Source organism: Sapajus apella, unplaced genomic scaffold, assembly GCF_009761245.1.
Source record: "Sapajus apella isolate SASKATOON/1434 unplaced genomic scaffold, GSC_monkey_1.0 scaffold20, whole genome shotgun sequence".
Classification (NCBI taxonomy): Eukaryota; Metazoa; Chordata; class Mammalia; order Primates; family Cebidae; genus Sapajus; species Sapajus apella.
Genome location: NW_022436960.1, coordinates 10,330,493 through 10,353,362, shown reverse-complemented (window position 1 = coordinate 10,353,362; position 22,870 = coordinate 10,330,493). Strand labels below are relative to the sequence as shown.

The following is a 22,870-nucleotide window of genomic DNA, read 5'->3' as shown; positions in this document are numbered from 1 at the left end:
CGAGTCACTCTGACCCCACCTGGCCCTGCCTTTTCAGCATTTCCGCCGCCCTAGCACAGAATGCATCTCCCGCTTGGGGACACTTTCATAATCACTGCCTCATTGACTCCAATTAGGACTGAGAGCTCTCAAGTCAGCTGGGGCCACAGGTAAGGCTGACAGAGAAGTTCTACTATCACTGTAATAACAATATTGACATAAGCCATGGTGACTGACTGTTCACTAAGTGCCAGGCCTGTACTGAGTGGCTTGCACATGTCATCACACCGCAGACACAGTCAACATGGCCAACCCTTACACACACATGCAGCACTCACACCACGCCAGTCACTACGGGCATCACAGGTATTAATCCTTTAATGCTAACAATAACCCTACAAGGTATTTCCATTTTTTTTTTTTTTAAGAAGAAAAGGGAACTATGCAGTATTGGGTTCCCTTGCCTGTAGGGGGGTCCAGTGAGATGTATGAGTTCATGTCACCATGGGGCAGACACAGAGCCAGCAGAAGCCTCACTGCCTTCTCATCCCTCTGCCGTGACAGCTGTCATTTCAGGCTGCAAAGCTGTGGCTAACCCTCCGTGGACTCGTGGCGCAAGCCAAGCTAAGCCTGTTGTGGGTGAGAGGAGCTGACTATCACTGCAGAGAAGCCCGGCCTCACTTGGTAGACTAGCAGGGAGGGCCCCAAACGCCACCCCTTCCCACCTGCTCCCAGCCCCACTCGCTTCCTGTCCCGTCAGGAGGGTGGTGGGGTCGGGGAGGCACTACTGAAGGCTAAACGCGGTTTCCTTCCAGGGAAAGCACAGGAAGAAGCAGCGTGGCCAAGTGTGCATTCTCGTCCTGCATCCTTCAGGGCAGGAGCTCCCTTCCCAGAACCACTTTAGATCGTTACACACCGAGAGGAGCCAGGAGGTGAGTGCGACTTTATCCTGCGTAGGCTGGACAAGGCTCAAGCTGCTCAGAGGCTAGCCTGTCACAGCAGCAGAGGGAGGGGACACTTAGGACCACATGCAGGGGCACCTGGGGCTGAGGATGGACACAACACTGAGTCTGCAGCCATGAGCTCCTTCTTTATCTCGGAAGCACCCGGGTTCCAAGGAGTAAACAGTGTCCTCACCTGCCCAGAGTTCATCTTGCACTGACAATCTCCCCTTCAAAGCAGGGCCTCTCTCTTGCCAATTATATCTGATCGTATCACAGCCATCCCCACCCCACCCTCCCTGCAGGATTGAGTGCAAGCTGCACAGCCTGGCATGAGAAAGCCCTGGAGCTCCCTCTCCAACCTCACTGACACCTAGAGACATCGCCACACATGCCCGTCAGGCAGCACCATCTGCCTCATGAACCCTCTTGGTCTCCTCCCTCCCTGCTCCCAGCAGCCCAGCAGAGCCATGTCCTCCCTCCGCAGGCCCATCAGGGCACCCATGAAAGGCTGCCCCAGCACATGACCAGCACTGGCATGCACCTCCACCCAGACACTTAGGCACTGCAGGCGGCAATGGGAACGCCAGCTGCTGGGAGCAGACGCAATCCCTGCCCCCATGAAGGGACAGGCAATAGTTATTGATAAAAAATTACGAACTTCCGAAGGGCATGAAGGAAAAGTGCAAAGTTGGCAGGGCCTGGGACGAGAGATGTATCATTAGTCAGCTCATGAGGGAGGACGTTTCTCGGGAAGGGGCACTGAGCTGATGGAAGAGCTTGTGCAAAGGCGCTGAGGTGGACACAGGTCAGAGCCTGAGCAGCTGCTGTGGGGGCCAGGGAAGGAGCGGGCGGGGCATATCAGCGAGGCCCCATGGGTCATGCTGGCAATCACGGCCTTCTGTGTCACAGCAATAATAAAGCATGGACAGTTTTAAGCCAAGCCATGTTGTGATCAGACCTGTGTTTTTCCTAACTCATCACTCTAGGGGCTATGGGGTCAGTTCTGGGTCTGCCCACCGGCCTCCCCTCCAGGCCAGGAGCTTGAGGGCAGGGCGCTCAGCAGCACTGCTGTAGGGGACGCTCTCCTTGCAGTCTGTGTGCAGACTGGGAGTTCAGAGTACATCTGGGGGACAATTGCCGTCCTTCCAGCTGATAAAGACAAGGAAGAGGCAGCAGTTTAGACTGAAACCTCCTGCTTAGTTCTAAGCTTGTTCAGGGAGAACCCCAGGAAGGTCCCCTGAGGCAGCCTCACATGACCCATGGATCACAATCACTGCACCCCTTCAGGGGGAATTCTGGGGCTAGAAGGGGCAGCAGAAGAGGAGGGTGGACCCCTCCCCTCCTACCCAGTGCCCACACCTGGCAGGTGGCTCCAGGTGCCACAGTGAGGAAAAGGCTCATGTTGCTCCCCTGGAGAAGCCACTCACCAGGCCAGGAGACCCCTAGTGTCCCTGAACCCATGACAGGGACCCTCCCAGCATGTCAGCTCCATGTGCCCACGTGGGCTTGCCCTGTGGGCCCCTGCCTGGGTCTGCACACTGAGAACCAAACCTGAAGCAGAGCTTCCGCGGCACCAGGCTGCTGGCTCCACATGAATCTTGGAGCAGAAAAACAACTGAATCATCCCAACTGAGTCTCCAAGCCAATCAGAAGCCAATCAAAAACACAACAAACAAACAAATCCAAAACCCTGGGGCAGTGGTGAAGGTTCTGTGACAAGCAGCTTTAATGTTCTGCAGTAAGCCTCTGGCCCACACCCGCCACCCGCCCACCAAGGCAGCCAGAAGCATGCACAGCCTCCTGGCTCTGGGACTTTCTTCCCTCCCTGGAGACCAGAGCTTTCACAAAGGCAGTGCGGTGCAGTGCTCTGGGGCCCTGAGGAACATCTCAGAAATTCATTTTCCTCCACCCACATAGCCCCAAACCACTTCCTCCTTCCTCCTAGGACCTGAATATGGTCTGTGGAGAAGGCCCTTCAAGCTGAGCCCCTGCTGGGACAAAGCATCTTGCCTCAGTTTCCCTGCTCACAAGGAAATGGGAGGACCCCAGCCTTGGGAGCTGCTTCCCTGCCTCTGACTGTAGCATCCCTGTCCCTCTCACTCCCCAGACTACACTCATGCCTCCTTGTTAATGTCTGGAGAATAAAAATTAAAACAAAAATTTGAAAACAAAGGGTGCAGTTGAGGGTAAGTGTCCGCCTCCCTGGTCTACGTGGTCTGGCTCTGAATTTGCACCTTACGGCAGATGGAGGGGGACAGTCGACGCCGACAGCCCAGTGCCTGATGGAAGGAGACCCCAGCCCTATCCCAGTGCCTCTCAGTCCTTCTCTGCCAGCCCCACCTCTGGAAAGTGCAGCCCCGCACCCTTTCCCCCAAAGGATTGTTCTTTTCACAAAGGAGGAAACTTCCTACCTTATCAGATATCCGGCTTCTTACTGAAGCACAGACGGCAGTGAAAATTTATCCCAGAAATACCAGTGCTGGGAAGTTACAGTGAGGTCACGGCAACCATCCACCAAGACCCAGCCAAGACCCTGCCTGGGAAACGCACCTGTGGCTGCCTGGCAGCCTTAAGCCACAAGTCCCCATGCTGCCCTCCACACATTCTCCCTGTTAATATTCTTTTCTGCCCAGAAAAGGAACACAGCGGGCACTCTCATTCACTGTTTGGACATCACCTGCCTGGGCTGTGGGCTCTGTGTGTGTCTGGGGCATAGGCAGGAGGGATAAGGGCTTGGGAGCAGATGTTCCGGAACTCCGGATCAGGCTAGCCAATGCTGTGGCCCTCTCTCTAGAAGAGCAACCGTGTGGATGTGATGAAGCGGCACTCAGCTACAACAGGTGCTTGACACCCACAGGCATTTACTCCCCCAGCTACCTGCCCACCCAAGGAGGAAGGAACTGAGGTTGAGGGCAGGCGTGCAGCCCCTCAGTTTTGGAGCAAGGATCTGCCCTGAAGACAGTTTAACTCCCAAGTCCTCTATCTCATCCATCTCTGGAGCGGCCACACGGCGGGTGGGGAGAGCAAGCTAGCACAGGCTCAAATCACACCTGGACCACTTTCTAGCTGTCCTGCGTCTGCTTCCTCATCCATAGGACGGGAATCATCGAACCTTACAGCTCACGGGAGCAAGTGGGTCAACCGCCATGAAGCGTTTTCCAGGAGGGCCTGGCACGTGGGAACTGCTCTACAGTGCTTTCTGTGGTAATGGTAATCGTGACTGCTGTCATCACACATTACCCTGCCTTCCCAAAGGGTGTCTGGAAGGCCACCGTCCCCTAGTTGGACTCATCAAGAGATATGACATCCCTGCCCCAAAGGTCTGTGTGGCAGCCCAGGCATAGCTATGTTCCTCCAGAGAATATCCCCCAAGGCACCACAGGTACACGAACTGGGCACTCAGAGGCCTTCGAAGGAGACGGGGAGTGAGGCAAGAGCAAATGGCTCAGGGAATAGGAAGGTCACTGCATGACTTGGGATCAGCTGGGGCCACACCCAGGACACTTGTGTAGCTGAAGCTGAAGAGGAACAGAAGAGCAAGCCCCTCAGGACGAGCAGTGGTTCACCTGAGAAAGTCAAGACTGACCCCGGCTCTGCCGGGTCCCGGTGGACAAGCTGCACAGGCTTCCACGCCCCCACTTCCTGGTTATCAACAAGGCTGGTGAGTCTGCTCTGGGGGATGTGGGAATCACATGCAGCACATGGGTGAGCGCTTATCAGCCCAGCCCTGGCATGGGGCAGGGGCTCAGGAAGCAGCGCATTACCAGGGCACACATTTCCTCTGTCTTATTCCCCTCTAATCCCAGCATACTCCTCCCAACATGGTCTGAGTTTTTCTTTTTACCAGCAACCATTTTACAAATAAGAAAACTGAGTCTCCACGAGGTCACAGAGGAGCCCATGTTTCTCCCACAGTCTCCAGCTCTATGAAGAAGACAATGTCCAGCAAGTAGAATGGACTTGGGGCCACTGGCGGGGCAGAGGCCTGGAGGGCACAAGGTGGGACATGCCCCACCCCGAGCAGGGGAGGCCAGGAGCAGGCTGCACCTGCATCTGGAGCCACTTCCTGGTGGGAAGCAGGAGTGTGCAGCAGGGAGTTGGCCAAGGAACAGGGTGAGAGCCCCAGGGAAGCGAGAGGGGCCAAGGCGGCCAACCCCAAACATGTGGGGAGAGAGAATGGTGTTGGCAGGACAGCGGCTCTGTGTGACCAGGAGGAGGGCAAGATTCCCTTTGTCCTGATGAAGAAAAGCAGGACAGCAAATCTGTGTCTGTCACAGACTGGAAACCCCAGCTCAGGCATCGCCAGCCCACCAGGCAGGCCCAAAAACAGTCACGATCTTGCCTGCATTTTCACTGACAATACAATTTGTTTTTCATGACCTCTGAGCTGCTTTCCAGAGGACAGAATCACATTCTTGTCCACAACAGAACGAACACAGGGCAAGTCAGTAGCCAGCACGAGAATCCCAAGGTGACACGCAGGTCACTGTGGGGTCAGGACCTGGGAGGCTGCTGAGGAAGTCGGGTGTGGATGGAGAAGCAGCCAAGGGACTCAGTAAGACACCACAGGCCATGCCCAAAGGTGAGTACCCAGGTCAAAGTCATGGGCGGAGGCAGGGCTCTCCACCAAGGCAGGACTCAGTTCAAAGGCCCTCGGGAGTTCTCTTTACCAAGTGCAGCAAAAGGGTTCCATCCCTGTGCCAACCCAAGCCATGGGTAAGGGCTGTGCATGCCTGTACTGAGGACGTGGAGGCCACAATGGAACTCAGCGGTGCCTCATCGGAAAACCACATCTACACAGCCAGGGGTAGAGACGGGCTAACTGTGCCCTGGTATGGTCCCCATGCTACACCCAAGGATACTGAGGCCACAGACAAGTACCTGCCCAGGAGCCCACGTCTTGCCAGTGGCAAAGCCATTTCTCCAGCCTATACCTCTAGAGAGCTGCTACCGCCCTAAACACACACACAGCCATTCCAGGGCCTCCCCTCCTCCTCCTGAAAATGCCACAGCCAAAGGCTGCACAGTCTTCACTCACCTGGAACCTGTGCACCAGCTCCAGGGACTGGCTATCATTCTGGTCTGCTTCAAGGATGACGTCGGTCAGCTTGTGGATGATGACATCCAGGGGGCCCTGCTCCTCAATCGGCCGGTTAAGGTTCAGCTGCGAGGCAGGGAACACAGACAAAAGTAACAACTTCAGCACCTGAGTCCACTGCCCCATTCTCTTGTCCACCCCAGGGCATATCACCAGAGGAAACTCGAGCCTCCCTATCGCACTCTAGAGATGGGGCAGGAGGAGGGCTGACACTCATAGGAAATACCAACAGGACAAGCAGGACAAACCCTCCAAGACCCTACGACTCGTCTCTCCTGCTAGCTCCTCAAGGGCAGGGCCCACATTTGTACTTCTGTTCCCCACGCCCCATGTGACCCAGGACGCAGAAGACACATAAGAGGAATCAAGGCAACAGTGTCAATAGGCCAGGCAAGTGATGCTGAGAAATGGCTTTATAGAGAAAAGCTTTTCTGAATATGTCCCGTCTGCCCAACCATCTGGGGAAACTAGGGCTCTAAGGGGTTAAGTGACTAACATCACACAGCCGGATCAGAGCTTAGATCAAAGTGGATGCTGCTTCTGCTAACTTATAAAAAGTCTTAGCAAAGCTGTGGTCCTTAGGAATCTAGAAGCTACTGCTTTAAGCGACCAGACGCTTGCACTTCACACCAAAATCTGGGCTCATCAGGAAAAGCGAAGGCGCACGAGGCTGCCTGCAATCTGTTCCATACTGCTCCCCTGCTCTGCTGGGGAACGTGTTTATTTTTTCAAGTGCATGAGGTTGGGAAGATCAGGCCCCAAGGGAGCCAGAGCCTCTGGCCGACAGTCAGCGTCACCTGACCCCAAGACAGGAGCACCTGCCAAAAGCCAGGGCAGCCTGACACCGGCTTCCTGACCTGCCAGATGTCTCCCTCCCGGCACGCGGCCACCACCACCTGCAAGGCCAGTGCCTCAGAGGCTGCGGCGCCAGCCCGGCACCTGGCTGACCCCTAATTTGGCCTCAGCAGAGGCCAGAGGCCACGAGCCCCACCCCTGCTCTCATCCCCACCCCCAAGTGGGGTTCCCTCCAGGATTCCAGGCTGACTGTTTTAAAGTTGTTACTAAAGACACCGTAAGTGACAACTACAAATGGTCACTGGCAGTTGGCATCATGCTCAAAGCTTGCATGCATTTCTTTCATTTTATTTAACAGCCACTATGAAAAGTTATTTTACAAATGAGGAAAGTGGAGGACAGAGATTTTTTTTTTTTTTTTTTTTTTGAGATAGAGTCTTGCCCTGTCGCCCAGGCTGGAGTGCAGTGGCGCAATCTTGGCTCACTGCAACCACCATCTCCAGGGTTCAATCGATTCTCGATGCCTCAGCCTCTCGAGTAGCTGGGACTACAGAGGGGTGCCACCATGCCAGCTATTTTTTGTATTTTTAGTAGAGACAGGGTTTCACCATATTAGCCGGGATGGTCTTGATCTCCTGACTTCATGATCCACCCGCCTCAGCCTCCCAAAGTGCTGGGATTACAGGTGTGAGCCACCACACCCTGCCATAGAAGGGAGACTTTTAAAACCTGTCTAGGGTCTCACAGCAGGAAGGCAGTGAAGCGGGGATGCAAAGTCAGATCTGAGGCTGTGCTTCTCACTCTGTTCCCTCTGCCTGTCCCCTCAACCTCACTCCCTATGCCTGCTCAGTGCCCTGGACAGCTGTCCTCTAAGGCCACAACCACCTGGCTGCCTTGACCTCTGGCCAAGTCGGGCCAACTGGAGACACAGCAGATGGGCAAGAAGGAGAGAAGGAGGGGATGTATTTGCAGCATCCTCACACTCCCACCGCCTGCCATATTTCTGGCACAGTCACACCCCCTCAGAGCAGGGCAGCGCCTCACTAAATAGCCTTCCCTATGGTTCCAGGTACATTTTCCGGCCCTTGTCCCCCCAGGCCTAGGGGTGGTGACAGCTCTCAGGGCTTGTTAGCACTGGGGAACTCTGTCCCTTGCTGGCTCCCAGGCCCGGTCACACCCTGTCATGGTCCCTTACTAAACTCTTCCCCGTTGGCGCCCCGGAACATGCCAGCTTTCACCTGCTGTGTCTTTAACTCCTCTTTCTTACTGTTTGCCAGGAAAGATGTTAAGGGATTTCCTCTCTATATATATTTTAAAAAGTCCTTTAGACCTCACAATAATACTAAGAAATGCTGTTCCCTCCCCATGGTGACCGACCTGTGTACAAAACAAAACAAAATAAAGCCAAAACCAGGCCAGCTGAGAAGCTGCTCATCTCTGGGGCTTTTGGATGAAGAAGGGGAAGGAAAAGACATTTCGAAGTATCTCCTGAGACTGGGTGCTGGCTCATATTCATGGCAAGCCCAGGGGCCAGGGAAGACTCTCCCTGCTGCACAGACCAGGACAGGACACTAATGGCCCAAGAAGGAAAATAACCGAGCAAGACCATGCAGGTGAAGCAGCCAGGACGGAGGCTGTGCACCAATGCCCACATGTCAGCCTCCACAAGCAGCCTGCTAACCTGGCTCACCATCCCCTGGATCTCAGTTTCCCCTATGACAGAAAGAAGAAACTGCAAGAGCTTTGCTGGCTCTCACCACAGATTCCAAATTTCACTCCACCCAATACCTCTTCCTAGAAAAAGCAGAATTTGAAAGAAGGTAGAGAGGCCACGGGCAGAGAACACTAGGTTCTCAAACAGAGCCAAAAACCAACCTGTTTCTACTACAGCCCATGGCTCCAGCGGGGGACAGGCACCCAAACGAGAGGCCAGCTGCTTCAGACCAAGAGAGCTACACGCACGGGGGAAGTCAGGCCACAGGAGAGATGCACACGGACTGCAGAACCCCCATGCCCACCAGCACCCACATCTCCAGACGGCCCTGCTTGAGAGAAACCATGGGGTCCCCTTGGCACTGGGGAAGGAGGTAAGCAGAGGGGACGCCCCTGGTGTCCTTGCTTGGCATCAGCTTGCAGCCTGTAGACCTGACAACCATGGCTGTTTGGAAAATAAGCTCTCCGCATCCCCAGCGCTCCGCTGAAGGTCAACAGCTGAGCTCTGGAAACGGGCCACCCTCCTTTGTGTATTTTCCAACCATTTCCATGCCAGTAAAACCCTTTTGTGAGAACAGCCGCTTGGGATACACATCAGACCTGGGCCGCTTTCGGGTGTGGCCGCCTCTCCCTGTGGCATCTGTGCTGGGTACGAGCAGGGCTGCTGGCAGCTCTAGTGGCTCTTCGTCAGGTGCCTGATGTGCCACGACTGCCCCGAAGGGGTCTCCTCAACCTGAACACATCATAAACAGGCTGCGGTCTCCCTCCCTGAACACACCGCAAACGGCCATGGTCTCCCTCCCTGAACACACAGTAAACGGGCCGTGGTCTCTGCCACTGAACACACTGCAAACGGGCCGCGGCCTCCCCCGTGAACACCCCGCAAACAGGCCACGGCCTCCCCCTGAACACACTGCAAATGGGCTGCAGTCGTCCCCTGTGAACACATCGCAAACGGGCCGCGGCCTACCCCCATGAACACACCGCAAACGGGCCACGGCCTCCCCCGAACACACCGCAAACGGGCCATGGCCTCCCCCGAACACACCGCAAATGGGCTGCAGTCTTCCCCTGTGAACACACCACAAACGGGCCACGGCCTCCCCCCTGAACACACTGCAAACGGGTCATGGCCTCCCCCCACGAACACACCGCAAACGGGCTGCGGCCTCCCCCCATGAACACACCGCAAACGGGTCATGGCCTCCCCCCATGAACACATTGCAAACGGGTCGTGGCCTCCCCCCATGAACACACCGCAAACGGGTCGTGGCCTCCCTCCCCACTCTGAACACACTGCAAACAGGCCGCTGTCTCCCTCCACTGGCTGGAAAGGAGATGAGCCCTTGGGTGCAGCCCCCACAGGAGAAAGGGCCCAGTTCCTGAGACTTGGGACGCCATGGAGGGGAGGACACCGCGCAGGGGGATGCCCGAGGGGAAAGGACACCACAGAGGCGTGTCTCCCAGAAGCCATGGGCACAGGAACTCATTTCAAGGTTGTCATTCAGCTTTTCTGACCACACTCTGCCCCAGAAAAGAGAACATTCCCAGGGACTTCTTGTTCTCCTCAGAGGATGGGGTCTGACTTGTCCCTCTCAGCAGGAGCAAGGGTGTCTCAGTGAAAGGCTGCCCGCGGGGCCTGAGGTCTGTGGCCACTCTGTTTCCAAGTCACGCCATCTCATGGGGCCCATGCTGGATCCTGCTCTGTGTGGCACTTGGAGTTCTGAACTCGGAGAAAACAAGGGGCCACTGTTTCCCTCCGGACGAAAGCAGAGACTTACAAGAGGTGGGGGCAGGGCTGGGAGACAGGACAAAGGCCTGCAAACCCCAGTGGCCCCAGAGTCCTCTTTGACTTCCAAAATGATTAACCCAATCGTACCCAGCCTGGTAACCAAGCTGAGCTAGGCCCTGACACTATCCCTGCCTCCCCCAGGATGTGGAACCAGGGAGGGTGTGGGCCAGGCAGACAGGCCTGGAAACCCATCCCTGCTCCACTGCTTCTGAACAAGGGCAGGTCACTGAGCTGTGCAGTACCTCAGTTTCCCTACCATAAAATGAAGATGCTATTAACCCTTCCCTGCACCTCACAGGATTGTTATGAGTCCCAGAGCAAAAGTTCAATCGTTTTTCATATTTCTCAACTCACCCCAGCCCAAACAAGAAGAATCGGTAGCTCCCTTGTGTCTGCCATAGCCCCTCAATCCTTTGCACATCCCTGCAGGATTGCACCGTAACTCCTAGTCATGATGCTGATTCTTTAATCCACTGTCTCCTGCCCCTGCACTGGGGGTTGCTCTTCCTTCATGGTATCATATGATCTTTCTGACCCTATTTCTCAATTTCTCAGTAACTGGTTTCCAATTACTCAGGTAATGAGGAGGGCTGTGCGGCCACTGCCCTCTCGGAACCGCAGTTTCTTTGTCTTTATTTTTTATTTTTTTCAAAGACGGGGTTTCACCATGTTGGTCAGGCTGATCTTGAACTCCTGACCTCAGGTGATCCACCTGCCTTGGCCTCCAAAGTGCTTGGATTACAGGCATGAGCCACCACATCTGGCCTTCCTTATCTTTAAAGCAAGAAGCCTCGCGATCCCAGCACTAACACCCAGCTCTCACATGCCTGCTCGGTGCCAGGCTCTGCTCTAAGCACTTGACATGCACTGAGTCGCTCAATTCTCACCACAGTCTGAGATGGGGACCCACAAGAGAGGCTCAGGGTGGTTAAATAACATGTCACAGTCTTACAACTTCACACCCACTCTTAGCAGTACCTAGCCAGTGACACTCAACAAATGTCAGCTATTGTATTTCTTTATGCTTACTATTCTTACTATTACCGACCAGTGGAAACTTCCCAAAAGTTTTGTCCTAACCAAGATTGGGAAAAATGGCCCCAATGAAGGGCGAGAGGGCTGAAGTCTGACTTATTCCTCTCGCCTCTCCATGGATTTGAGAATCTGAGGCAGAACTGCCATCACCAAACTCAAAAGGCCTTGCCAAGTGGAAGCAGGTCTCTCCAGCAGGAAAGGTCAAATCTGGGAACCTCACGAACAGACTTCAAAAGGGACTTTGGAGCTGGGCATGGTGGCTTGTGCCTGTAATACCAGCACTTTGGGAGGCCAGGTGGGCGGATCATTTGAGGTCAGAGTTTGAGACCAGCTGGCCAACATGGTGTAACCCACTCTCTACCAAACAATACAAAAATTAGCCAAGTGTGGGGGTGTGCACCTGTAGTCCCAGCTACTTGGGAAGCTGGGGTGGGGGAATCACTTGAACCCCAGAGGTGGAGGTTGCAGTGAGCCAAGTTCGTGCCACTGCACTCCAGCCTGGGTGACAGAGTAAGACCCTGTCCCCCCCACCCCTACCAAAAGAAAAGGAGCTTGGCCTTGGAAAACTCCATGAGAGTGGTGTGTTTTCAATGCGTTTGATTCCAAAGGAAGACTAGGGAACAGGAAATGGAGGCTTTTCCCTGGCAAGACCAACTCTCACTCTCAAAAGAGCTCCTAGTATCCCCCAGAGAGGTCAAGAGCTAGAGGGCATTTGGGGCTGCCACCAAGACCAGCAAGCTGGGACAATGATGGTGCTGGTCACCCTAGGAGCCTCTGGCCCAGGCGGAGGAGGGAGGTTATTGAAAATGCCCTCTAACCCAATTCCCTGATTTCTTAGTAACTGGTTTCCAATTACTGGAGTAAGCAGCAAACTCATGAAGGCTTAAGACTGGGTAACTTTTCCCCCTAGAAGATAAAGGGCCAAGACAACTAAATGGCCTGAGGATGATGCTACCTTGTAGCTCCAAAGTTCTGGGAATTTACGAGCTGACATTAGAGTCAGAAAAGTTACACCCATTCAACAAGCACAGCTCCTTAAGAACAGGACTGACCCTGAATTCTCAGGATGTCTGTTCTGAGTTCTCAGGACTGAACCTGAGTTCTCAACAATGGTTGTTGGAGGGCCAGGTCCGAGACCAGGTGAAGAATAAACACACCCTCCCCGGGATGCTGACCTAAGGAAATGATCAACAGGTAAAGGCCACTTCTGGCCTAGGGGGAGTCACTGACAGCATGTTGACAAGAGAAAAGACACAGAGCGCATGTGTGAAAATGGGGTGCTGGCTAAGTAATGCGGGGCACGCCACCACAAAGGGCTAGTCAAGAGCCACTGAGATGGTGCGACTGGACATGGTGGAACACACCTGTAATCCCAGCTACTCATTGGGCTGAGGTAGGAGGATCATTTCAGCCCAGGAGTTTGAATCTACCCTGGCCAACACAGTAAGACAGCATCTTTTTTTTCTTTTTTTTTTTTTGAGACAGAGTCTCACTGCCGAGGATGGAGTACAGTGGCGCGATCTCTACTCAATGTAGCCTCCACCTCCCAGGTCCAAGTGATTCTCCTGCCTAGCCTCCCGTGTAGCTGGGATTACAAGCGTGCACCACCACAACCAGCTAATTTTTGTATTTTTAGTAGAGATGGGTTTCACCATGCTGGCCAGGCTGGTCTTAAACTCCTAAACTCAAGTGATTCACCTGCTTCAGCCTCTCAAAGTGCTGGGATTACAGGTGTGAGCTACTGTGTCTACTTGTATCTCTTTTAAAAAAGAATAGTCTTTATTTTTAGTAGAGACGGGGTTTCACCATGTTTGGCCAGGCTGGTCTCGAACCCCAGACCTCATGTGATCCGCCTGCCTTGGCCTTCCAAAGTGCTGGGATTATACATGTGAGCCATTGCACCCGCCTATCAGCCCCTTTTCTGGACACAGGACAGGACTGTACTTACTGATTCCCTGGTAAATGGGTGATCATATGTCTCATTCTGACCAATTAGCTATGAATGAAAATAGAACAGGCTGTTTCCTGGGCAGAGCATGTAACTGCAGTAGTGAGGTCTCTAGAGCCCTCTCTCCACTCCGGTGCAGGACCAGCAACCTTCCAGATGGGGTGCTCAGTTTTGGATCTCTGAGTGAATAAGATGGACAGAGCCCCCAGCTGGCCCTGTGGACATGTGGAATGGGTGTTTTTCAGCTAAGATTCTGAGGCTGTTGGTTAACACAGCACAATCTAATAAAAAGGTGGTCCCCCTACCCCAAGCTTTTCTTTTTCATTTGTTGAAACAAAGGAAGGATGGAAGCGAAGGGAAAGGGAAGGGGAGAAAAGCAAATGAAGGCAAACAGGCCCCGACAGGTAACTGCAAGGCTGAGAAGAGAATTTAGCTGTGATTTTTTCCACATTATAGTATTTGGATAAGAAAGGAATGGGGATTTATCCTTTAAGGGGATAATAACTTGTCAGAGCCCTTAGGATCAGAAGGCAGGAGCCTTGATAGAGCCACATCACGGACGTGGCCGTCCCCAGCATCCCAGGAAAGCTCACCTAGCAGCCCCCTCAATCTGCAAGATGAGTCCCTCAAACCCACGTGTCTTGGCCAAGGGGCTGCTTTATCTGTGTTACTGTTCACGGTGACACCTGAGAGCTCAGAGTCGGAGCTGATGGGAGCTAACCCCTCCCTCTGTTGCCAGGTGCCAGTCTAGTTCTGTCCTGGGGGGAAAGTATGAATCACAAGATGGCAGAAAAACAAAAAAAAAGGCGGGGGAGGGCATCAAAGGGCTGGCAGATCTGGACCCACAAGGTGGGGAGTCAGAGGCCACGTAACAAACCCTGACTGCACTGCGTGTGTGTTGTGGGAAAGGTGGAGAGGGTCCCACACATGAACCTCCTGTTGCCAGGCCTGGAGGGAGAAACACGCAGAGTCCGCTCGTCCGCAGCACTCCTCCATGGCCGGCCAATGCTCTTCTTCCCAAGCTACTCCAAGCACAGAGGTGCTCCCCCCACAGGCAGAAGGATGCTCAAGGGTCAGAGGGCAGGGGCTGAGCCTCCAGCTGTGCAGCCTGGGGAAGGGCACGTCCCTCCCCTCCACAAGCCCACTTCCTCACCTGTGGAGTGAGGGTAAAGAAACGTCCTTCCTATAGTTACCATGAGCACACAGCCAGGGCAGCCGTCCATTACCTCCTGCTGTGACCGGAGTTGACAACGCTGCACAAGTGTCAGCAAATAGGACCTTCTTCCTCACAGGAGGCTAATGCTCTCTGGCCTCAGCATAGGCCTTTCGGGCCTTCTCTGGCTTTCCACCGGCATGATTCTGATCATCACCTCCGCCACAACCACTGGGACCCTTATCATATTCCAGGTGTGCACTGAGCACATGACAGGCCTAATCTCCTAAACACATAATCTCCATGTCCTTAGGAGGCAGAGCCCATCATCGCCATTTTACACATGAAGCAAGGAAGTCAAGAGGCAAAATAACTGAACTGAGGCTGTATAACCAGCAAGTCTCAACAGCCCCAGGCCTCCTCTGTGGCTCCAGGACACAGGCTCCTGAGCCCTCTGCCTCCATCAGGAAGGGGAGTGGCCCGACAACACAGCTGGACGGCCGTCCTTCCCCAGGGTGACAGGGAGTGAGGGCAGTGTGGGCAGCTATCCTGTGGTCCAAGATGCAATCTGAGGGGGCCAGAGGCAGGGAAGCACCCGCAGCCTCAGCATCGCCGACCCAGACTTGCCCCTAGCTCCAGGAGAAGAGGATAATTCTGATATCCTGGCTGGCGGGCCTCAAGTTTTCAACCACAATGCCATCTCCTGAGAGCCACCTGGGTCAGGCAGCAAGAGCCTGTCCAGGGCTAGAATCAGGGTCTTTCCGTCCTGCCGGCCACTGACACAGCACACCACTGTCAGCTTCACGGAGCTCTCCAAGCCGAAGGGCCTGGCACCGGCACCCCCACCCGGCAAACAAGGGCAGGCACGGAGGCTGTGGGGACAAGGGCCCCTCCAACAGGCAGCAGTAAGGCCTGCCTAGCACCTCCCACGTTGCTGTCTTTCTACTTTAGTTGTCGTGGTTTTGCCAGGCAGAAAATCTTGACTTTTCTGTAATTCAAATGTATAAATATTTTCATCTTTTGATTCTTTGCTCCCTAGAATTTTTTAAATCAGCCCATGGTTTTCTCAAGTATTTTCACATTTTCAATTTTTATCGTTAAATCTTGGATCCAGCGGGAGTTGTTTCCGTGGAAGACTGAGGTGTGCATCTGTGTGTGTTTTCTTCCAGATGGGCACTCAATTGTCTCAGCAACAACTACTTACCCATCTTTTACCCACTGTTTTCAAATACCAGTATTTCCTAATTCCCACATATTTTGGGGACTCTCCATTAATCTGTCTTACACCAATACCACATTGATTTGGTTTGGTTTTCTTTTTTCCACGTGGTTTTAATTACAATAGCTTCATGATATAGCTTAATACCGATAAGAGCTAGGTCCTACCTTCCTTTTTCACAATTTTCCTGAACAGTTATACTCATTTTTTTTTTCCTACACACCCTTAAAAGAACAGGACTTAGAGCTGGGTATGGTGGCTCATGCCTGTAATCCCAGCACTTTGGGAGGCTGAGGCAGGTGGATCACCTGAGTCCAGGAGTTTGAGACCAGCCTGGGTGACAGAGTGAAATACCATCTCTACAAAAAATACAAAAATGAGCAGGCTGGTGGTACACACCACACCTGTGGCCCCAGCTGCTCAGGAGGCTGAGGCAGGACGGTGGTTTGAGCACAGACTGCACCACTACACTCCAGCCGGGGTGAGAGAGCTAGATCCTGTCTAAAAAAAAAGATCAGAATTTTTACCTTAGACACCTTAGAAGAAAAAAATAAATAAATAAACAAAAAATAGGACATGGACTGATAATTAGTTATATTTATGAAACCCATGGTTTGATCATGAATCCCCTTAACCAGGAGCACCATATATTATGTTTACAGCTCATATCACAAATGACTAATCTCTCTCAAATATAATAAGATCCTACAAACTGATTTTTTTTTTAAGGCAACCTAACACAATAGAAACCATGAACAAAAGATATGTTTGAATGCACATACAAAAAATTCATTACAAATGGCTCCCAACATATAAGTATTAGAAAATACTCAACCTCATTCATACAACAAATGTAAATTACAACTATATTAAGATACCATTTTATATGTACCAGATTGGTGAAAGTCAGAGAGAAAGATAGCACCCTGTGTTGGCCAGGGCTGGGGGGGATACAAATTCAACCATCTCAACAGGCAGCAAGTTGGTAATCCCCGTCACAATTTAAATGCATAACCTTTCTCGTTCAAAAGTCCCACTTCCAGGAGCTGATCCCACAGGGTGCACTCCCCGACATATGTACTCACACACATTGCGGCACTGTTTATAACTGCCAAATATTGATAACTAAATAAAAGTCCATCGAGAAGGGACTGAATCACTTATGACGATCCATATGGTGGAAGACCATGCTGCCACAGAAAAGAACAGTGGGTGCTTTCTGTAGTGACACAGAAAAGTCTCCAAGAAGGTGCTGATCACTGAGCACAGCACGCTAGAATATGTACAGGGAGGGGAGAAAGGAGTCACACAAAGTCAACTTTTGCTTGTACAGTAAGTCTTCACTGAACATGGGGAACAGGTTCTTGGAAACTGTGGCTTCAACTGAGTCATTGCACAGCAGGTCCTCAAATAACATCAATTAATTCAACGTCACTTTTTTACAACAATGAGAAAAAAATTAGTTTCATTATATGTTTCGTTTAAGTCACAGTCTTCAAGAACCTATCGAAGAGGCTAAGTGAGATCTTACTGCATATGCACAGAGTGTCTTGGGATGTGCACACGAAACTGGTCAGAGTGGCAGCCACCATGGGGGAGAGGACCAGGGGGCTTGTGGGATCAGGGTGAAAGGGAAACTTCTCATCATATGCTCCTAGAAACTTAAAACCAGTGAAATATCTTATTTACTTGCTGAAAGTTTGTAAATTACCAATGGAGCAGTCTCTACGAAGAACACATTTGGGATCTGAGAGTCAGATAGGCTTAGATTCTAACAGCCATTGGGCACCTATTGTGCACCCAGCCCAGCTCTAAGCCCTTCACATGAATTATCTCACTTAATCATCTCAATGATCCTGTGAGGCAGAGCCGATTATTATTCCCATTGTATAAACGGGGACACCAAGGCATCCACATAGCTAATGATGAAGGAGCTGGGAGGGGACCAGTGGGGCAGACTCTGGGCCAGAGAGCTGGAGAACCACACTCCAGATGCTCCAACACAGGGACACGTCTACGTGTGCACGCATATGGACATCCGTGTACATGTGCCCCTAACGACTCCTCTGCAGATCTCAGAGGCTGTGCACTAGCCACTGGGTAAGCAAGAGAATTGTCAACAGAAAACAGAAATGATTTACACTGCTGTCCAACTGGTGCCCCCTTTCCCACCCAATGGCACACGTGACAACCTCAGTCTCACCCAGGGCCACCTGACCCAGCCGCTTTGGCTGATCACAAGGGGCTCACTGAAAACCCCTACCTGCTCTCAGTGCCTGAGGAATCCTGCCTCTCTTCTCTCCAACCTCTGGCCTGACGTTTCAGTACTTTCTAAGTCACCTAGAGAGCAGTGGGGAAGAAAGGGGCTGGTCCTTGGCTTTCTGCAATGAGAGGATCTCAGTGGGAAATTGGCGCTGTGGCCCAGGCACCTGCTGGCTCCAGGCAAAAACCCAGAAGCCGCTCTCCCACAGCCACATGCTTCTCAACATGCCCCATTTCCTTCGAACATGCACAAGAGCCACAGGGTGCCTCCTGGCCAAAAGAATGGGAACAGACGTAGTGGGTGCTTCCAGGCCAAGCTAGTTCAAGTGTATGATGAACAGTGTGCCTTCCCTAGGCCCCATTCATGTGGCTGATGGAAGACAGAATAACCGGATGGAGTGAACTCAGATTCTTGAGTCACTGCTTGGAGAAGCCACCGGTCTCCACTGGACTGTGACATGAGCAGGAAACCAACCCCCGGAGGTACCAGGGCAGCCTGTTCTGGCACCTTCGTTCTGCCTGTTGACGAGCACTCCAGCCAGGACAGTCTCACCCCAGGCCCCGCTCTTTGTGTGCCTATGCCAAGGATAGCCTTGGAACTCAAGTCTCAGGTCATGGAAGCAATGGAGAAGCGGAGGCAGCTGTGGGCAGACCTGGGCCTTCAGTCAGTGACCTTCAACCCCCTTGAGACACTGTTTTCTCACTGGTACAAGAAAGCCAATGACAGCTGCCACCAGCATTCCACGAGACAGTACTGGTGAAGTCTTAGCGCTAAGCCTGGCCCAGGGCGGGCCCCCAGCAGACATCCTCCCCAAGCGGGTGTCAGCTCTCGGACCCTCCAGAACCTCATCAATCATAGTTCCCACTGGATCTCCCACCTCCAATGCCAAACAGTAACTGCCTTCAGGTTCAGCTTGGGCATGTCTAAGCCTCAGCACCCCAGGCACGATGGTGGGGCTGCGACTCCTCCTTTACACTGAGAACACTGCACTGCCTCCCCACTGTGGCACCTACTCAGGGAGAGCAGAGAGGCTCATGCTGACTGAGCTTACCCCACTGATGAGTTGCAGAGAGTTCTTCTTAGCCTGTGGCCCCTCACCAAGGACAGGGACTATGTCCTATGCCTCCCTGTGGCCCCTGTGTGGCCTGGCATTGTGCCTAGTTGTTCCAGGAACCAGCAAACATCGACTGAATTGACTCCCCAAGCCTGGAAAGATTGATACCATTCACCTATCCATACAGTATGTGCTGAGCATTCATACCCCCACCACTCCGAGGACATGTCATCCCTTGCTTACACTGACACAATGAAAGTACGATGAGATCATGGAACTCGTGGAAGGTCGCTGACAGTAAGGAGCAGGCCCATGCTTTCTTACCCTCCCTTCCCTACAGCCACCATCCCACGCTGACCACCCCTCATCTCCACCTGGGACCTGGACCCTTGGGAACCCCGAGCTTAGTTATGTCTGTGTTAGACTCTGGAGGGTATGCTGGGGAAGGTGCTCCACAGAGCTCATGAAGAATCTTCCGGTTAAAGAATTCCACTATGTCTCAAGTAGCCCCAGGAATAAGCCACACATGACCTGGGCCTGGCAGGGTAAGAAAAATCAAGCAGTCTCTGGGCAACAGAGCAGGGAAGGACACTGGAGCCACCCTAGCTTCAGCCCCAGGATGCACCTTGCCAAGAGGAGACATGGGCCGCAGGAAGCCCAAGATGCACAGAGGCTCCAGGCAGCTATGCTTTCAGCCAAGCTGGCAGGCCACGATCCCTGAGGGCCAAAGATGCCCTGACAACAAGCACACACAAGGCAGGGGAGGAGTCACCACCCTCGGTCACCGGCACGGCTTCCTGGGCCTGACTCTTATCCTCCTAAGCAGCCCATGAGTATCTTGCAGGCCCCTTCCTCTAGAACCAAGCATGGTGAGGATCGGACAGTCATAGACACTGACCCTCCCAGGCCCAGGAGGGTGGACAAGGTGAGGGTAACAGAGGAAGCCACTGACAGTCCCCAGCAGATAGCCTTCGGGGCACCACATGTGACTGTCCCAAAGCTGAACACATGTGCTGTGGCGGAGGATGGAATTCTATCTGAGCTCTCAGCCAGATCAATTCAAAGGCTGCTACCCACTTCCAGATACCCGACTACCCTGTCTCCCTGCACTTCCCACAGAGGATTTCAGATCCAGCACTGAACCACCCGGATCCCAACTTCCCTCCCAGATGGTAAGCATGAAGTTAGCGCGCAATGCATGCTGCACTCCCAACGCAAACGTGGGAACTGGGGCTGTGAGAGCGGCACTCCGCATTTACACTCCGTAGAGCTGACTGGAGAATGTGCAAAAATAAAATGAGGTGACATGTCCTACTTGACAAACTCTGAAAACATCAAGAATGCAGCTACAGCCACCCTTCTTGCTTCTGCCCTTTATCCAAGAGGTAAATAAAAGAGAAACCGTTACTGCTTCATGAATCACACACAAAAGCCTGTTCTTTACTCTGCTCTGGTTTTCTCAAAGCCTCAGTTTGTGTGAGTGATGGATGGGGAAGACAATAGTACTTGCTTCAGGGGGCTGTGTTTCCTCTCATTCATGCATTCATTCATTCACTCACACACTCATTCACTGAGTGATTAAGTGAACAGAGTAATTTTGTGCCTGGCATTACTCAAGCTCTGAAGATGACCACCAGGTCCCTGTCCTCTGTGCTCATACTCACACCCTAGTGCAAAGACAGACAACAAACAAGTAAATGAAGTGACTGCGGGTACCGCCAAGGGCTGCAATATCAACGAAGTGCAGAGGGCATGACGGGAATGGGGAGCACTCATCAGAGAAGTCCTCATACAAGCTAAACTGTGTCCCCCCAAAAAACGGTATGTTGAAGTCCTAACCCCCAGTACCTCAGAACGTGACCTTGTTTGGAAATGGGGTCTTTGCAGATGACACTTGTTAAGATGAGGTCATACCAGAGTAGGGTGGGGAAATTTAGACACAGACCTGCACAAAGGAGAAACATCATAATGAAGGCAGAGATTTAGGGTGATGCTTCTACGTTCCCAGGAACACCAAAGACAGCTGGCGATTCACCCCCAGCAGGGAGAGACACCTCAGGAGCCCTGAGTGGGATCTCAGACTTCTAGCTTCCAGAATGGGAGGGGTGCATTTTTGCCATTTAAGCTGCCCAGTTTGTGGCCCTTTGTGACAGCGGCACTGGCAAATGAATCCAAGGCCTCTCTAAGGAAGGCCTGGGCAAGAAGGCCCAGGAGGGACCTGGGGAAGAATGTTCTCAATAAGAAGAAGGTAAGTGCAGGGTCCTGAGCAGAGGAGGCCAACGTGGGTGCAGGGGACGGGGGACAAAGAGGTGGAGCACGATTAGGAGTCAGTGTCCTCAGAGTGGGGGAAGCTAGCAAAGGACCACGAGTGAGGGAGTTAGACGCCTCAGTCCCTTTGGAGAGACTGCTGTGGATATCAACACAGGTGAGCCATCAGCACCTTGCCTGGTACAGGCTGTAAGCCCTTCATACATGGCAGTTGCCATGTTTTTGGCCTCACGGAACAAGGGGCTTGGGTAAGATTTTCAGAAACCATGATGCTTCCAAGAGGGCAGCAGGCCAGGGGTCCGGAGCCTGGCACTGACTTGCTGTGGGAACTCGAGCCATCATTTCCCTTGTCTGGAACCTGGGGGCCTGGGCTTTAATGAGGGCCCCAGACCCCACAAAGGCCTTCTGGTCGCTGGCTGCAAGACGTGGTGGTAGGAGAATAAGTGCCCATCCCCAAGTGGGATTCCAACTTCATGTCCCCAAACTTCTCCCTTCCATGCCCTGGTTTCTGGCCTGAGATGTTTATTTTTGCTCACAACAAAAAACATATCTCAATGTCTGCTTCATCTCCATGTCCCCCCTAGAATGGCAACTGGCAGCCCCAGCCACAGTGGCGAAGAATTCTCCAAGCCAAAAACATTTTCTATGCATCCTTTTCAACAATAAGGAGGGGAAACTCTGACTCAGATTCCTACAAAGCCTGCACAGATTATTATTTAAGCCCTGAAGCTGTACTCTTTCTATATTCATTGCTTTCCAATCCAAAGAGAGCATTCCTTGAGGCAGTTTCCAAACTGGTATTTGATACAACATTAGTAATGGAGCTGGGCATGGTGGCTTAGCCTGGCCAACATAGTGAAACCCCATCTCTACTAAAAATGCAAAAATTAGCTAGGCATGGTGGCACATGCCTGTAATCCCAACTACTCGGGAGGCTGAGGCAGGAGAATCACTTGAACTCAGGAGGCGGAGATTGCAGTGAGCTGAGATTGTGCCACTGCACTCCAGGCTGGGCGACAAAGCAAGACTCCATCTCAAAAATAATAATAATAATGATAAAGCAGTATTAATATTTTTCTTAAACACTGCATGAAAAGGGGAAGTTCAGTACTCAAAATCATTTGCAAAGGCTCCACGTTGTGTCAAGCTAAGTAGAAGCTTTGCTGCAGGACTTCTCAGGTACTTTGATATGTTCATGCGCATGGAGATTTGCAGAGGGGAAGAAGCTGACGCTGAAACCCTTGTGTACTCGCTTGGGAGAATTCCAGAGAATGCTGCCAGGACACAGAAGTTTACTGACCCACATCTGACCTGCCCCACCCTTGATGGGAGGAAGTCCCCCGGGGACTATATATGCACCATGCTGGGCAGGGCAGCTTGATGCCCTTGAATATCTTCCGATTAGCCTCACCCAGGAGGGCGCACATCCACCCCGCTCTGGATGTGACCCTGGTGAGTCACTGGGACTCATGATGGGGCCATTGCACTCTTCAGACTGCAGCGTACGCCACAGCTCTGAGCAGCTGCTCAGGGAAACAGAGGACAAAGGCCAGCACAAATCAGATTGTGCACCCTGCAAAGCCAGCACTTTTCTCTAGGGGGTGAGCCC

The 22,870-nt window shown here is 52.6% G+C and overlaps 1 protein-coding gene and 1 long non-coding RNA gene across 7 annotated transcripts in view; one reads left to right on the top strand and one right to left on the bottom strand.

Annotated features, from left to right (window-relative positions):
* Nucleotides 1-22,870, bottom strand: part of ITPK1 (inositol-tetrakisphosphate 1-kinase) — a 178,579-nt gene that overhangs the window by 72,183 nt on the left and 83,526 nt on the right. For 3 of the 6 annotated variants that reach the window (XM_032287582.1, XM_032287585.1, XM_032287586.1), the window contains one exon: nt 5,962-6,087. In XM_032287582.1, the coding sequence (XP_032143473.1) occupies nt 5,962-6,087 (126 nt within the window). Of the gene's footprint in view, nt 1-5,961; nt 6,088-9,545; nt 9,647-9,826; nt 10,019-22,870 lie in introns of those variants that run through there. The other 3 variants (XM_032287581.1, XM_032287583.1, XM_032287588.1) reach the window with 2 other exon arrangements.
* LOC116557853 lies at nt 249-3,072 on the top strand. The gene is made up of 3 exons (XR_004271730.1): nt 249-345; nt 795-911; nt 2,869-3,072. It is a non-coding gene; the product is annotated as an uncharacterized LOC116557853 (long non-coding RNA).